Here is an 18,162-nt window from a genome sequence, read left to right on the forward strand (position 1 = left end):
GGCACCGCCCCTTACAGGTAAGTGTCCCGAGTTACTTTCATCCCTGTGTAGTAATAATGTTTTTATTAGATTACACATTTGAATTTATATTCTTGCAAAGCGCCGTTAACAGATAGGCCTGCAGTATTTGGGACACTTTGAATATGTATATAGAGATCTCTTAAGATACTTCAGCATGGCCCTCTTAACCCGTGGTCCGTTAACATGCGATCGGGACAGCTTGACTCCTGACATCCGCACGTAAACGGGTCTGTATTGTACTGTGTTAATACTGAGGAATTGTAACATGACAACTTTTGTCTAGTCAGAGATAAGTGACATGTTTCAATTAATTTTGTACTGATTAAATCATTTCCTTCTGAAAAAAAAAACAAACAACCACACACACAAACAACCACACAATTTTTTAAAACAAATACTTACATCTGGCATTGACAGAGACTGATCCAAACCAACCTCTACTTTGTGAGCAACTGCTATACTGAATGACAAAAGGCCCACGAACAAGGATATCTGTAAGAAATGACACACAAGAACCATTTTAAAGACTTCTTCAGCCCTACACAGTGACTCCATGTGTTAATACTCCTCATTTTAGGAAATCAATCATCCATTGTATTTCTACCATGCAGTAAAGTTCCAGAATAAGTATACCAGGTTGGACTGGGATGGTGATGACAGAAGCACAAAGAAGAGCTACTTTCACCTCAGAGGGAAGGTACAATCAAAGCCCAAATTAAATATAGTACCATATTACTGACTCAAGAATGCCAGCTACTAGCAGAGTTAACCATATCACAGAACCAATCAGTAGCAAATGAAGTTGGGAACTAAGGGTCTAATCCAACTCCTATTCAAGTCAATGGGAGTCTTTCTATTGCATTTAAATGAAAGTTGGCTCAAGTATCAAATCCAAAAGAACAATGTTTATTTTACTTCTGGTTGCTAAAAATTAGGGCTGTCAAGCGATTAATTTTTTTTTAATCACGATTAATCGCGCTGCTAAACAATGATAGAATACCATTTATATAAATATTGGATGTTTTCCACATTTTCAAATATATTGGTTTCAGTTACAACACAGACATGTGTCTAGTGCTTACTTTATATTTATTTATTATAAATACTTGCACTGTAAAAATAAAATAGTATTTTTCCATTCACTTAATACAGGCGTTCTCAGACTTTTGTACTGGTGACCCCTTTCACATAGCAAGCCTCTGAGTGCGACCCCCTCCTTATAAATATATAAAAAAGTGTTTTTAATGTAACACCATTATAAATGCTGGATGCAAAGCGGGGTTTGGGGTGGAAGCTAACAGTTTGAGAACCCCTGACTTAATACAAGTACTGTAGTGCAATCTCTATCATGAAAGCTGAACTTACAAATGTAGAATTATGTACAAAAAAAACTGCATTAAAAAATAAAACAATGTAAAACTTTAGAGCCGACAAGTCCACTCAGTCCTATTTCTTGTTCAGCCAATAGCTCAGACAAACAAGTTTGTTTACATTTGCAGAAAATAATGCTGCCCACTTCTTGTTTACAATGTCACCTGAAAGTGAGAACAGGTATTCACATGGCAATGTTGTAGCCGGTGTTGCAAGATATTTACGTGCCAGATGCGCTAAAGATTCAGATTCCCTGCTGATGATGGGTTCTGCTCGATAACAATACAAAGCAGTGCAGACTGATGCATGTTCATTTTCATTATGAGTCAGATACCATCACCAGGAGGTGGATTTTCTTTTTTGGTGGTTTGGGTTCTGTAGTTTCCGCATCAAAGTGTTGCTTTTTTAAGACTTCTGAAAGCATGCTCCACACCCCGTCCCTCTCAGATTTTGGAAGGCACTTCAGATTCTTAAATGTTGGGTCAAGTGCTGTAGCTATCTTTAGAAATCTCACAGTGGTACCTTCTTTGCGTTTTGTCAAATCTGCAGTGAAAGTGTTCTTAAAACAAAGAACATGTTGGGTCATCATCCAAGACTGCTTTAACATGAAATACATGGCAGAATGCAGGTAAAACACAGGATAGGAGACATACAATTCTCCCCCAAGGAGTTCAGTCACAAATTTAATTAAAGCATTATTTTTTTAACGAGCGTCATCAGCATGGAAGCATGTCCTCTGGAATGGTGGCCAAAGCACGAAGGGGCATACAAATGTTTAGCATATCTGTCACATAAATACCTTGCAATGCCAGCTACAGAAGTGCCATGCGAATGTCTGTTCTTACTTTCAGGTGACATTGTAAATAAGAAGTGGGCAGCATTATCTCCCGTAAATGTAAACAAACTTGTTTTTCTTAGTGATTGGCTGAAGAAGGAGGACTGAGTGGTTTTACATTGTTATGTAACTGCATTAAAAAAAAAATCTACATTTGTAAGTTGCGCTTTCATGATAAAAAGAGTTTGCACTACAGTACTCCTATGAGGTGTATTGAAAAATACTATTTCTTTTGTTTATCATTTTTACAGTGCAAATATTTGTACTAAAAATAAAGTGAGCACTCTACGCTTTATATTACTGTATTTGTGTTGTATTTGAAATCAATATATTTGAAAAAGTAGGAAAACATCCAAAATACTTAATACATGTCAGCTGGTATTCTATTGTTTAACAGTGTGATTAAAAGTGCGATTAAAACTGCGATTAATTTTTTTAATCATGATTAATCTTTAAACTAAACATGTGAGTTAACGGCAATTAATCAACAGCCCTACTAAAAATGCATCCAATATCAATCGCTAAATATTTAAACAAGTAATTTAAGTGCAACAATTATTTTTGGGAAAAGTATGTAATGCTGTAGAAATTAAACATTAGTTCTGTCTTTAAGACAGTTCTGAGTTTTCTTGGATGATTTGTATTTGGTTCAAAAAGATTGTCTTGGCCAAGTCTCACTATAAGTGAAGGTGTACATACCACAATTGGTCGCAGCCAGTCTTTAAGCAGACATGGAGAATATAAGTCTTTGAAGAACAGCAACAAGAGGCTCTCAGAGTGCTGGACTCTTTCTTCTTCCCCGCCTTTGATACAACACAGAATATCCATTTGATTTCTCTAGAAAATAAAACCGAAACTTATTAGAATTAATGCACTCACCACCCAATAGTGTGCAGAAGTTGCAGTATATGGAATTTGAATTAGAGTGGACTCACCTCTTGTCGCTTAATGTCCAATCCCAAGAGACTTACAAAGCAGGTTATTTGAAGAAGGAAGTCTATGAACACAGCCATTCCAGCAAACAAGGAGAAAGTGCGGACAGCTGGCATGGTAGACAAAGTCCCTGGGAGGGGGGAGGGAGAGAAAAGGAGGGTCAGAATATTAGGCCTGGCCCAATCTCCAAATGATATGTACATTATTCACCAGTATGTTGGAGCAGGCCTGGAGCTGAGTTGCCAGTGCAAGGCTACCTAATGCCATTGGATGATTTTCCCAGAATAGGGAGATAAATCAAGTGGCATAGGAACTGCTAAGGCAGCTCTATATGCCACCCCCGCCTGTCCAACCCATATTTGCTATGGGAAGAGAAATGGGGCATAGCTTGCTCTTTGAATCCAACTGATCCCTGGATGCCAGAACAACACTTTGGGGTCTGCATATAAAAGGTGATTTCAAAAACACCTTGTTAAAATCCACTCCAGTACCATACAGGCAGATGGAGTTATTCAGCAAGTAACCATGGATTAAAACTAGTTCAGAATACCATCAACATGACTAAGATATTCCTTGTCTCCCCTCTCAGCAGTCAATGTAAGACAGTATAGAATGCCTGTTCTATTCTATTAAAATATTATTTATCCTGATGAAAGCAAAGCACTAGTGGGAATCAGACATATTGCTAGCAGTCACTGGAAACTTCACAATAAAATCTTGTGGCTGCACCTAAAATAGGAGCTGAAATATCCCATTATGCCAGCCAAGACATTCCTGTTATAGTGCTGGAGAAGGCTATAAAATTATGCCAGACTATGTGGGTTTTGTGATGAGGGGGAATACTTAAGTTCTTTAAAACTGAGATTCCTAGACTCCTTATTCCTATCTTCTCACTCTCCCATCAAACTATACATCTAGCCAGTTTCTCTAATCAGAAGGAGATTTTGTGGCTTCTATTTCTAAATCTACCATGTTTTGTAAGTGCAACCATGGGCAAGTCACTTGGAATCATGTGCACCAGTTTCTCTTTATGCAAATTGGGGCTAATGCCTACCTCACAGAGGTGGAGTTAGATTCATTTTACTAAAAATGTAACAGGAGTACTTGTGGCACCTTAGAGACTAACAAATTTATTTCAGCATAAGCTTTTGTGGGCTACAGCTCACTTCTTCGGATGCACAGAATGGAACACGCAGACAGAAGATATTTATACATATGTTCTCTGTATGTATAAATATCTAAATATCTTCTGTCTGCGTGTTCCATTCTGTGCATCCGAAGAAGTGAGCTGTAGCCCACAAAAGCTTATGCTGAATTAAATTTGTTAGTCTCTAAGGTGCCACAAGTACTCCTGTTCTTTTTGTGGATACAGACTAACACGGCTGCTACTCTGAAACCATTCATTTCACTGTTAGTAGAGATCTCTTAGTTCCTTGGTTGTACTTTTTTAGGCAGTACAGTGAATGTTCTTACTTGGTTAAGCATTGCTTTCATCATCCTCTTTGTACAAATAAATAATATACAGAGCAACTAGTACAAAATCTCCAAGCACAGGGGGGAAGAAAGACTACATTTTTACCTAAGAAAAATGCTACGGTCTCTGAAAAAGACGAGAGCAATATACTAGGAGCCACGTCTCCTAGGATTCTGCCGATCTGCTTATCCAGAGTTTCACCTGGAAGACGCTCATCTCTCTGTTTTAAGGAAATGTAATTCACTCATTAGGGATTACAGTAGTATATTTCAGAGAAACTTCTTAAAAATATGAAGCAAAAGGCATGTCAAGTCAACGTTAAGTATTTATAGCAATCAGTGCTACTAAAGTGTGCCAGAGTTACAGCCAGGGAGACACAAGTGCTCTCTTTACCCACCAAGTAGCTACAAAGCCTGAGTAGCCACAGCAGGAGCTTCCCCACACTACCCTGGCTATGCGTTTCAACCCAAACCTAGAAAGCCCATAGGGTTGAAAGGGTAATTCAGTCTCCCATTCAAATGTTTGGTCTTTGTGGAGATGCCACAAGAGTGCCAGTTATTTCTGGTGGGTTTTGGAGACAACTGTCAGCTAGAAAATGGATTAACCACCACATTGCACAAAAGCACGGTCCTTGTGCTCAATATTATATAAACCAGACAGTATTTCAGCCCCATAATCCAGCTCATGTACAGTCTACGAAGATGATGGTAAAAAATGTGAAATGATGGTGAAATCTTTCACCGCTGATTGCTATAAGGCCATGAACTGTATCTGCCTATAATTTACAGTCCAGAGGCCAAAAATAATTGTAATTCTAAAAGTAAAGAGCTGCATCAGCAACATTCTTTACACTGAGAAACTGCAAGTCACTAAATGTCAATCCTGAGTATCATCCTGGCTCTTCTCCCCCAAATCAACTCTCAGGACAAACCTCATCCTGCGAAGTGCCAGACACCTTCACCTTCTACTGCGTTCAGTAGAAGTGAAGGGTATTCAGCACCTTACAGGATGGAGGCCCTAAAGTAGGAGCTAATATAGTACGTACACATTAAAAACACAAGAGATCATTATAATACCTGAAATGTCTGAACTATAATGAAGATGTTGTCTACCCCAACAGCTAGCACCAAAAATGGAATGACTTCAATAACAATCAGTGTTAGTGGGATTCCAAAATAGCTGAAGATACCCAGAGAACATGCTACTGAACTCAATACGATCAGGATGCCTGCAATGCCCAGAGAGATTTTTGAATCCACCTGACAAATGAACAGAACAAAAAACACACAATATTAACTGTAATGAAAATACATCTGTCAAAGCCATTCCAACCAGAACATTTTGGAACATATCTCCCATTCTAGGAGTGAAGTCTTGATTTGTATGATAAATCAAGTAGTTTTACTAATTACTCTGAGGCTGCCTACCGCATAGCCCCTTTTAAACATTCAGGATTTGGTTATTTGAAACTGAAGAGTAAAGCTGCACCTAATTTGAAAGGTCTTGGTTCAGAAATGACTTAAGATACCTTGTTATTTAATGACAGAAGTTTTTTTTAAAAAAGGGAATGTGATGATGGAAGGAAAGGGAATCAAGTGAGACATGGATTTCCCAGTTCATTCTCTTTCTTAGAAAAAGAGAAGCCATTTGTAACCCACAACACTCTGGTAAGACAGAAATAATGAAAAACTAGGGATGCTTTATAATAATGCTAACACCACTAGCTAATATAAAAATATTGATCATGAAAACTAGTCAAAACTGAGATTAGACTATTTACCAAAATAAAGGTGTTACAAAGATTAGTGTTTTAACTTATTTTGAACGCTAGGTGCTATATACACACAAAAATGTAAGATGTCATTATGATGATGATGTATATTATTTTCAACATAAACTAAGCATACCAGATATCTTTCGCAGCTTTTGATGTGTCCCAGGGCTATTGAGATGTACAGAAACATGACAGCATAGCTAATTACAACAGTACTGATATCACTGTTACTTTCACGGTTTATCTCATCTTCAACACTCCGTTCCGCAGAGAATGAAATGGTTAAGTTTGAATTGTGGTAGTTTTTCACAAAGCTGATAAACCTGAAAAGAAAACCAAATGTTTTCTTAAAAACCACCAAGCTAAGAAAAAGAAGGAGCCACATCTTTTTCAAACTAACATACAGTACACCTATCCCTCAAAAGACAGAGTTGAGATGGTAGGAAAAGATTTTAAAACATCAAGGTAAGTCTTTACTGTTAAGCAGGCCGTATCAATCCCTTCTGCACAAGAGTGCATGGTAGTTAAGACCACACTTCTCTAGATCAGTGGTTCCCAAAGTGGGGTTTGTGAACCCCTGGGGGTTCGCAAAACGTTACAGGGGGTTCTCGGGGAAAAAAATCCCTAATGGCGGACAGAGCTGTCCCTAGGAACCCCGGGCAGCACAGGGCCAGCAGCCCGGAGCCCCTGGACTTCCAAGAGCTAAGCAGATCAAAGCAAGCATAGCTATCACACTGAGGAGATTTAAACTTAAAGACTCCTTATCAGAAATGGAAAGGGAGGTGGATATTTTTTGCTGTTTTTAAAATTAAATAGGCAGCTAGTATTGTTTTTAAAATTATTATGAAGAACAAGTTTAAGCTTTGTTGTACCGTGTGTTGGTTGCCTGGACTGCTCAAGACCTGAATGCTTGTGTAGGAGGAACTCTGAGTTGGCTTCTTAGAATCATAGAATATCAAGGTTGGAAGGGACCTCAGGAGGTCATCTAATCCAACCTGCTGCTCAAAGCGAGATCAATCCCCAGACAGATTTTTACCCCAGTTCCCTAAATGGCCCTCTCAAGGATTGAACTCACAACCCTGGGTTTAGCAGGCCAATGCTCAATCCACTGAGCTATCCCTCCCTCCTTAAATACCTTCATGCTGTTTCACATCTGATACTCCTTGATGAAGGATAGGAGCCTTGTCTTATAACAGGCTTATTCAAAGTGATACAAGCTACGAAAGTGAGATCTTGGAAGAGTTGCTGTTTTCATAATGTAATTAAAATATTGTAATGATAAATAATTAATAATATAGTGTGTGATAAGCATGTCAGAAAAACAAATTTTATATTTCCAAGATCACTGCTTTTATAATTTATACACAGGTAAAGGAGAAAATCCCTGGAAATAGTCATTTTTAAGAGAGTTCACGAGACTTGACGTTTTAGTGAAAGGGGTTCAGAGGTTGTTAAAGTTTAGGAACCACCGCTCTAGATCTTCCACTTTTATCATGGTGAACATCTGAAACACTTCCCATTCCTACTCCCCTACAATGTAGCTGATGGTGCTATGGAATGAGAGGAAGGCATGACTTAAATAAGCATATGACAGATCTGCATCCCAAAACTTTGGAACATTTCCTAGCACCAAACACCTACCTTTCAGGCAGGTCTATACACAGAGTTGCACCAATTTAAAATAAAGATGTGATGTTAAACTAATTTATCAAAGAACTGGTACAACTTTGTGTGGGGACATCCATATCACTTTGACTTGCACCTGTAAGCCAGGTTTAAACCAATGTAAGAGTGCCCCTACACAAAGTTCCACCGATTTAACATCTCACTTTTAGTTAAAGGAGCACAACATATGTTTAGACAAGCCCTTTGCTCTCCTCTCTGCCCCAGAAACATGCAGCTGAGAGGAGTTTATGATGCTAAACCATTAGACACCAATTAGCAATGCACTCTACCCCAACCACCCTCTCTGTCTCATCTTCCACAAATATAGGAATGCTTTTCTTATAGCTTATTCTCTCTCACAGTAAGTTGCCATACAGAACTGGTTCTTGTTTTAGTAAACCCAATCTCAGTCCCTTGACATGACAATGACTTAATTACTCAAGGAGAAAGTGAGTCTCTACAAAGAAACAGAAGAGCAAATGTTCTCTAGAGTCTGAAAAGAAGACTAATTTAATTTCAAATACAGGCAATTGAAAAAAGGTTCACAAGATCGACTGCTACCACTACTGAAGTAAATCTACTTGTGAAACTGAAATAGAAATAGACTGAATTGAAAGAGTTATTTCAGCGAGACCTACATAAACGTTTTCACAAGGATTTCTCAGTTGCCTGATAGCATTTTGTTGATAAGAGCACAGAGATACAAGTCTTGGTTTATGTGCCAAACAAGGCTCATCAGAAACAAAAACTTATACAGAAAGTGAAAGTTTATACTTTTGATTCAGCTTTGTAGGATCATTGGCACAGTCAATCCTAAATCCATGTCACACTCCACATTTATTTACAGAAGCATTCTGTACTCTCAGTGCACGTTTAGAACATTGTCTTTGCTGTGAAGTCTGCTAAGCTCAGAGAAAAAATGAGCTTACTCCAACTGTCACAGTTAGTCTCAATTACAAGAAACTTACTCTTTTTCCCAGGCCAGAGCTCTCATCAGCTTGTGTGTCTCATTGTAGTAATTTTGGACAGGGAAGGTAATAACGAGGGCTGTAGCATTGTTGTAGTTTTCATCTATACGTAAAAAAGGAAGAGGTTGGAGGGAGAAAACACTAAAACCCACTATGAAAACATGACACAGATCTTTCTTTGTGAGGAAGGCAAGGCACTTTTTGTAAAGTTCCCTCTTTGATTTTAATGGGGGTTGTTTCAAGCACCTCATTTCCTGTCTCTGGTGTCCCACTGAATCCAATCCGCTTAGTCACGTGCAACCACTCCTCAGATGTCAGGAGCACCCATAAACTATTACAGAGAAACTTTGTCTGCAGGGACACACGGGCTGATGAGAATATTGGAGTTCATCCAGGAGAAACATTCTTGGTAAGTGTGATATCGTAAAGTATTAAGAAAGGTAATCCTGAAGTAGTTCATAACCTAAATAAAGCTATTCATATAGATATTGTGCCTATATCTCTAGTGCAAGGGTGAGCAAACCAAGGCCTGGGCGCTGCATCCGACCCTTCAGACATTTTAATCTGGTCCTCAAACTCCTGCTGGGAAGCGAGTTCAGGGGCTTGCCCCACTCCATGCGTGCCATGGCTCTGCATGGCTCCCGGAAGCAGTAGCATGTCCCCACTTTGGCTCCTACGTGTAGGGACAGCCAGGGGCTCTGCACGCTGCCCCACAGCTCCCATTGGCCAGGAACCGTGGCCAATGGGAGCTGCGGGGGTAGTGCCTGCGGACAGGGCACTGCACAGAGCTGGCTGGGCGTGCTGCCGTGTACGAGCCAGAGGGGAGACATGCTGCTGCTTCTGGGAGCTGCTTGAAGTAAGTGCTGCCCGGAGCCTGCACCTCTGACCTGCTCCTGCACCCCAGCCCTCTGCCCCAACCCTGATCCCCCTCCCACCATCCAAACCCCATGGTCCCAGCCTGAGCACCCTCCTGCACCCCCAACCCTTCATCCCTAGCCAGAGTCCCCTCCCACACTCCCAATCCCTCATCCCCAGCCCCACCCCAGAGCTCACACCCCCAGCTGGAGCCCTCTCCCGCATCCTGAAGCCTCATTTCTGGCCCCACCCCAGAGCCCACACCCCCTCAACCTCCAATTTTGTGAGCATTCATGGCCCACCATACAATTTCCATACCCAGATGTGGTCCTTGGGCTAAAAAGTTTGCCCACCCCTGATCTAGCGTGTAAGTAATGAGCACTCCTGTTCACCCCCACTCAAATAATGTCACGATTAAAGAACAGAAATCAAAGTAACGGAGAATACGACATTAAATTGTACACAAACTCTGATCCCTTAGCACTGAAGTTCCAGTGAGTTACCATTTATTTAAATGGTACAAGATTGGGCAATTAGGAAAAAAAACATTAAGTTTCTCAGAGTACACATTTATCACATGTAACATGTTCCTGATTGAAATGACTATGAGATTAGATTCTCCTTGACCCTACCCTATCACTCACATTAAATATTCAAAAGGGACATTGTCAAGGTCAATGGGGCCAAATTTTACTTTGGAGGCACCAGTGTTCATTTTAAAAATAATCCCGCTTCTCCCAGTTCTGAGTATCTAAAGACTTCCCTAAAATAATTACTTTTCATCATTGTTACCCCATCTCCTTTGCTCTATTCTAAGTGATCCAAAAGGCCAGAACACATCCAACCATCCTTCAAACTCTTGTCTATTTCATTTCTTCCCTCTAAATCTTTTAAATATTTTCAATAAGCCAACACACACAAACATGGAGAGCTTTCATAGGACAGGTGGAACTCGTGGGACACAGTATGTTCTGTTCTGAATATTTAGCAGGAACTGTATTTTTTTTTTCTTAATATGCCACAATATTAATGGCCTTTCTGAAACAGTTTGTTTCCATCCCTCCTCGGTCAAGTCTAGGAGAAAGTCATTACATCCTCACATGACTGTCTAATCTTTCTTGTGAGCAGGCAATTTACCAGACCCCAACTCTCTGGAGTACATGTATACAGCACCATAAGATGTCCATGGCACTTTACAAGTAAATAGAAGGCATTCACACTGGTGAAGAGACAAAGGGACCACAGTACAAGTTGTACAAACCTATAAAGACAGTGATCTAATTTAAGAAGCATCAACCTTAGGTACATGAACAATATTTCCAGCTCTATTTGCAATTAGACCTACCATCATATCCTCCCAACACTAGCCATGGAAAGACAGGTCCACCAAATGTTCCCAAACAGGGATCATGAAGCTCGCTTGTATCATTTAGAGATGCTGGGGCCCTGCAAAATATATTCAGATTATTTAAAAAAAAGAATCAATAAATTGTGATATTTGGGGGTACAAAGCAGCATTAAAAATTTGTACACTTGCATATTGTTTACAATGTTTCAGCGATTATGCTGGGTATTAGAGTGACAGAGCAATAACTACGTTTGTAAACTGAACACAATTTCTTGTTTTGTGATGTAAACTGAAAGGTAAAAGCTTATCTGTAAATTACTTATTGTGGTTTAAAAAAATATTTCAAGCTGAAAAAAAAAATCTTCAAAAACCACAACTAGATTTCTCAGGTGAAGCCTTTTAAAATTTCTAATACAGAAGTATTTTACTTTAGAAAAAACACTTTTCTCTCTTTAATGCCTTGAAGAAATAAGCCAGGAATCCTCATGTTGCTGATTTGAAGCAGAAGAACATCCTGCATTTTTTCCAGGAGGTGGGATTTGCTCAAGCCTCTGTATGAGTCTCTGGTTCTGCATCCATCCCTATGACTGTAGAAAAACCCCACTGGAGTGCTGGTAGACATGGAAATGCAGGAAAAAGATGCTATACTACCAATCAAAAGTACATACCCAGATGGCATTCTATCAAATAAACCAGGAAAAAAATTCAGAGGCATTGGATACAGCATGTCAAATGGAAAAAATAAACAAATCCCAAAACAGTTTTTAAGAGTCCATCAGTACACAAATATTTTTAAAGCATGTATTTAGTGGTTCTGCTTACCGGACACAGTACAAGAAGTGAGTGTGGTAATCAGCATGGACATAGAACTCATCCCCAACTGAATGGTTTAGAACAGAGTAACTGTTCTGAAAGTAGTTGAGCACACTCAGGATAGTGCAGTTGTTATTGTAGGGAGCAAGAGGAGCCAGGCAGATGTCCTTCAGCATTACAGTCTCATTGTCATAAGAAGCAGTTATGTTTTCAATAGCATTCTGCAAATCTAGCACCTGAAACAAAAAACACTGCAACTCAAACAGAATTGTCAGAAGGCATTTGGTGGCGCGGAAAGAGCATTTGTCTTCTAGGTGTAAGATCAAATACATTTGAAAGTCATGGGGCATTTTTGGCTGTTTCTGAGCTGGGTACCATGCTTTTAATATAAGCACACAGCAAATGATGAAGCAAAACATGTTTTTTATTCTAAATACTAGAGGAGTATTTTTCATACATATTGAGGTTCAAAGCAGGTGGGAATGAAGGTACAGGAGCTTAAAACAGAGGCAGGCAAAGAGGAGGAAGGTGATTAGCCCTTTGCTGCAAGGCAGATTGGAAGTTCTTACAGTCTATGACTGGGTCAGACCAGATGGCTACAAGAGAGCGGTCGAAGGTAGATACGTTAGCTCCAGGTTAAGCAGATCCCTTTTCCCTGGGTAAGGTAACAGGGACTATTCCAGAACACTCAGGAACTTTCTAGAACTAATTAAGGCAGGCAGGCTAATTAGGACACCTGTAGCCAATTGTGAAGTTACTAGAATTAAGGCTAACCAGGACACCTGGTATAAAAAGGCTCTCACTCCAGTTAGTGAGGTGTGCATAAGGAGCTGGAAGTGAGAGGACATGCTGCTGGAGGACTGAGGAGTACAAGCGTTAACAGACATCAGGAGGAAGGTCCTGTGGTGAGGACAAAGAAGGTGTTGGGAGGCGGCCATGGGGAAATAGCCCAAGGAATTGTAGCGGTCATGTAGCTGTTCCAGAAGGCACTCTAAACAGCTGCAGTCCACAGGGCCGGCCCAGGTCTACCCCCACCCCCCCAAAAACCTCCCAACTCCTGATCCAACACAGGAAGATCTCGGAGGCTAGCAAAATCTGCCAATAAGCGCAGGACCCACCAAGGCAGAGGAGGAACTTTGTCACAAGTCTCTTTGCTAACTCTATAGGACAATACATTTTAGATATTTATAACAGATTAGTTTTTGGTGGAAATTCACATTGTATGCTAACCACATAGGTGAAACAAAACCCAGCTTCATACTGATAATTAATCCCTTTTAGGATACTACAAGTATTGCAAAACACATTGCATTCACAAAAATAACAGGAGTACTTGTGGCACCTTAGAGACTAACAAATTTATTTGAGCATAAGCATTGCATTCACAGCTCTTCCACATAGATAAGCCTGCAAAACCCAGGTTACCTGGTATAGGATGTCTTTGTCAAGCGGAGGCCCAAAAGGCACATCAGCTCCTGATGGGTATGGTGAGTAGATGTGTGGCTTACTGTGTGGGGCTCGGATAATAAGTTGTTCAGTACGGAAGAAAGGTCCAAAGTGAGTGTCAAAGTACTGCTTCTCCTTGCGAGTTTGGCTGCTTGGGGATGACCAAAGCTCTACAGGGTTTGTAGTGATTTTCATATACATCATGCCTGAACAGCACATAGCAATGAAGACCAGAGAGAAGAGAACAACAGGCCGTGGATTTCTAACACAGAAAGCCCCCCAGGACATGAATGTGAGCCGTAAACAGTTCTCAAATCTCTCACCAAGTCTTTCACCACAGGAAGCCTCACCTGTAGGAAGAGGAGATACAAGATCCAAACTATTAAAATGAACTATTTTCTTATCCAGTAATTTCTTTGGGTCAATCAGATGCTTCCAGGCATCCTTACAGAGGAGATCATTTATTGATTCTAGATATTTTTTTTATTACCATAAACCAAAGATAAAGGTCTTATCAACAAAGAGGCTCAAGCAGGAGAAGAAAAACTGCTAAAACACTGTTCTAGCTACAGTAGTTTCTAACAATGTGGCAAGCCAGTGTGGCACAATTAGATGGAGCCATGTATATAAAAAAAACCCCAACATGCTAGGTAGTCCCACGCACACTTGAGCATACACATGATTGGCAGGATTAGAGGCATCGTGGCTTTAACACTTATTTGTAGTGTGGATGGGACAGGACATTTGTAGAACATTAAAATCATGTTAGGTCATGACCTGATTCTCTATAATTATGCTGTCCTAATCACAGGAGAAAGTAAAAATTATTCCTAAGAATGCCAAACAACTATACATTGGCATGGCTAAATTTTCAAGTGTATGTGGACCCACAACTTGGCCCCATCCACAATGATGAGCCAAATGATGTCAAAAAGTAGTTTGGCTGGGACTGTATTTAAATGTTACTTCCAAATTCTATATGAAGTCAGCACAGACAATGAGAGTATGAAGAAAGTGCAGAAAAACTGAATTAAGATGCACCAACTAGGGCAGGAATGTTGGACTAGGTGGTCTTTTGGGGTTCCTAAAATGTCTCAGCCTCTTGTGGTCCACATCTCAGAGAAGGAAATAATATCTAATCAAACCCTATCATTATGATTCCAGACATACCGTTGTCATGGCGAGAATTAACAGAGAAGGCTATATTGCTGTCGATTGGAGTGTACTCGGAGACAAAATGCCTTTTTCTGTTAAAAAAAGCAGAACAAAACAGATCATGTATTCAGTTTGTGGTTCTCTTGCAAAAATCAAAGAACTGTTTTCCAGCATTGTACTATTGCAATATATACAGTAACAGAGGTGAATCAGGCAATCCAAAGTCTGGATCAGAATTGGTAAGCATTCCACTTTAGATCCATCTCTAACCAATATCGTCACAAACAGTATTTCACTATAAGCTTTATGCATCTTAAATTTGTCATATTTTAGAAATGAAGGGAAAATGATACATCTAAACTCACCTTAAACTTAGATCATTAAGAAACTATTTCTGGAAATTTAGGGTTTAATGTTTTAGACTAAAAAGTTTGCCAATAGTTTTTTTTTTTTTTTAAATGCAAGTGTAAAGATTGAAAGACTAGACGCTCCCTCCCGCACCCCCAAACGTGTCTGCATTATTCTCCAAACACTACTACTTAGGCCTTCCCTGAATAGACCCATATGGTCACAACTTCTTTAAACCCCTTTCTCAAGAGCCAATTCTGATGTGACACCTGCAAGAAAACCAAGTCTATACATATGAAGCTAAACAAATAGCCAAGTGTACAGAATATAAAAGTATTGTATACATTTCCTTGTGACCTTAGCCATCCACCCTTCATAAGTTGTTCATCCTGTTAGATAACCTCTGCAGGCCAGGAACCACATCTACTTCCATGGTCTTCAGTTTAAATAATATAGTTGATTTTGATAGTCACAAGTGGAAACAAACCTATCTTAGCACAGTATGAATGTTAAAAAGCTCTCCCTTGAAAAGTCTTCCTAACCCCAAAATGAACTCCACTTATATTAGACAGTATTTGGTCCTGCCATGAGGGCAGGGGACTGGACTCGATGACCTCTCGAGGACCCTTCCAGTCCTAGAATCTATGAATCTATATACACACAAACTGGGGAAATGTAATATTGCAGCATATCCCAAAATCCAGGCTCATGAAAACCACAGGAGGATGTAAATTCCACAGTGAAGGACTGACCCACTACTCAACAGTCACCATCCACATTCAGTTAAATCCATTAGTGAATTGCTGATTCTCTAATTGCATTCAGCAAGTCAGCAAAACCCACTTAATCCTTTCACAGCTGTCAGTCAAGATACTTAGAGCTTTGTAACCCAGAAGTCAACTGGTAGACAGTAGACAGTGTAGATCTGAGCATTAATGTGTTTTGTGGTTTTGTCTACATTAGATGTGTTGCAAGCACTTGCTTCCATTGTAACACACATCCTGTCCGAATACAAAGTTCCTTTAAGATTACTGATCATACTCCATAGATATGTGCCAAGACTTTAGCAGACCTAATGGATCACCGCCCCTCTTGGTGACAGGTCTTCTGCTGCAGATGGTTACTCTCACAAGCCCCAGCTTTGCAAAGAAAGCTGCCTGTGAATGTACTTAGCAAGTTTACACCTGTCAGACTGGCTAGCCTGCCCACACCACACTACAGGTTTCAATGATTTGATTATACTGTTGTAAGATGTTACAGTTCTCTAGGGTAGACAAGCCATTTGTGAGAACACTTAGTAAGCGGGCTATGTTTACCATCAGTTCAACAGCTTTTGTTTTTAGTTGTGTTTGGGGTATTTTTTTAGAATTCAATAGGGATGAGATCAACGCTCATGACCATTTGTCACAAGGCAGTTATTGTTTATTATACTTCCCACTGTATCACATTGTTACGGGTCTGTATATTTATACTTCCACAGCTACAAGAAGGGCTTTTGTCAAAAGTTATACATGGAGTTCTATTATTGCCACTACTGAGCCTTTGGAAAACCAGCATAGACAAAAGTTTCCTGCTGTTGTCACAGCACTGTGTAAACCAGGGGCGGGCAAACTTTTTGGCTTGAGGGCCGCATCGGGGTTTGGAAATTGTATGGAGGGCCGGTTAGGGGAGGGGGTTCTCCCCCCAATCCACCCCCTCCCGGACCTCTGCCCTATCCACCCACCCACCCACACTCCCTGTCTCCTGACTGCCCCTGCCACCCCATCCAACCCCCTCTCCTTCCTGACTGCCCCCCCCAGGACTCCTACCCCCATTCACACCCCGTTCCACACCCTCTGACTGCCTCAACTCCTATCCACACCCTTACCCCCTGACCATCCAACTGAACTCCCCTGCCCTTTATCCAACCCCCTGCTCCCTCCTCCCTTACCGTGCTGCCTGGAGCACCTGTGGCATGGCGGTGCTACAGCCACGCCACCCGCCTGGAGCCAGCCATGCTACCGCGCTGCACAGAGCACCTGGTCAGGCTGGGCTCTGCAGCTGTGCTGCCCCAGGAGTTCGCAGCCCTGTCACCCAGAGCATTGCGCTAGAGAGAGCTGAGGCTGTGGGAAAGGGGGGACAGCAGAGATGGGGCTGGGGGCTAGCCTCCTGGGCCAGGAACTCAGGGGCCGGGCAGGAGGGTCCCGCAGGCCAGATGTGGCCCATGGGCCGTAGTTTGCCCACCTCTGGTGTAAACCAACCGGTGAAGACAGGCCTCTAGAGTTTTTCCTCCACTGAGTGTGTCTACACAGCAAGCAAACAGCTGAGCTGGGCCATCTACAAACTCAGGCTTGCAAGCTTCAGGCTGTGGGGAACATTTGGGCTCAGGCTGGAGTCGAGCTCTGGGACCCTCCCCCTTTGCAGGGTCCCAGAGCTCAGGCTCCAGCAGAAGTCTGAATAGCTACACTGCAGTTTTTAGCCCCACAGCCTGAGCTCCATGAGCCTGCATCAGCTGACCGAGTCAGCCACAGCTGTGTCAGGGATATTTTATTTCACTGTAGATGTACCCACTATGTCATTTAGACTTTCATTTCCACTGTTGGTATAGTATAGTTAGCAATGGTGGAAGTGCTACTCTATAGTCTAGATCAGGGGTAGGCAACCTATGGCACAGGTGCCGAAGGCGGCACGCGAGCTGATTTTCAATGGCACTCACACTGCCCGGATCCTGGCTACCAGTCCGGAGGGCTCTGCATTTTAATTTAATTTTAAATGAAGCGTCTTAAACATTTTGAAACCTTATTAACTTTACATACAATAGTTTAGTTATATATTATAGACTTCTAGAAGGAGACCTTCTAAAAACATTAAAATGTATTACTGGAACACAAAACCTTAAATCAGAGTGAATAAATGAAGACTGGGCACAGCACTTCTGAAAGGTTGCCGACCCCTGGTCTAGATAGAACGGTGGGAGGTTTTTTGAAAAATCCTTGGACACAGGTTTATTTTTATTTGCTTGTAACTTTTCAGAAAATTACTCTTTGGGCTTGAAATGTTTCCAAAGCTTTGTCTCAGGCCACAGGTGATTTATTTATTTTTGAGGGGAAGCAGTAGATAGTAGGAGAGGGCTGAGTTTAAGTTTCTTTAGCCATTTTTGTATTATGGGAGAATGAA

The 18,162-nt window shown here is 41.0% G+C and overlaps 1 protein-coding gene across 1 annotated transcript in view; it reads right to left on the reverse strand.

Moving 5' to 3' along the window:
- NPC1 (NPC intracellular cholesterol transporter 1) overlaps positions 1-18,162 on the reverse strand; it is a 54,680-nt gene that overhangs the window by 13,947 nt on the left and 22,571 nt on the right. Inside the window, exons 7-17 of the mRNA XM_039522351.1 lie at positions 14,674-14,750; positions 13,483-13,853; positions 12,067-12,293; positions 11,242-11,342; positions 9,042-9,144; positions 6,542-6,731; positions 5,711-5,893; positions 4,740-4,854; positions 3,163-3,290; positions 2,927-3,064; positions 424-513 (exon numbers count right to left, since the gene is read on the reverse strand). Of these exons, the coding sequence (XP_039378285.1) occupies positions 424-513; positions 2,927-3,064; positions 3,163-3,290; positions 4,740-4,854; positions 5,711-5,893; positions 6,542-6,731; positions 9,042-9,144; positions 11,242-11,342; positions 12,067-12,293; positions 13,483-13,853; positions 14,674-14,750 (1,723 nt within the window). The remainder of the gene's footprint in view (positions 1-423; positions 514-2,926; positions 3,065-3,162; positions 3,291-4,739; positions 4,855-5,710; positions 5,894-6,541; positions 6,732-9,041; positions 9,145-11,241; positions 11,343-12,066; positions 12,294-13,482; positions 13,854-14,673; positions 14,751-18,162) is intronic.

This window comes from Mauremys reevesii, linkage group 2 (genome assembly GCF_016161935.1).
Source record: "Mauremys reevesii isolate NIE-2019 linkage group 2, ASM1616193v1, whole genome shotgun sequence".
In the NCBI taxonomy this organism is placed as follows: domain Eukaryota; kingdom Metazoa; phylum Chordata; order Testudines; family Geoemydidae; genus Mauremys; species Mauremys reevesii.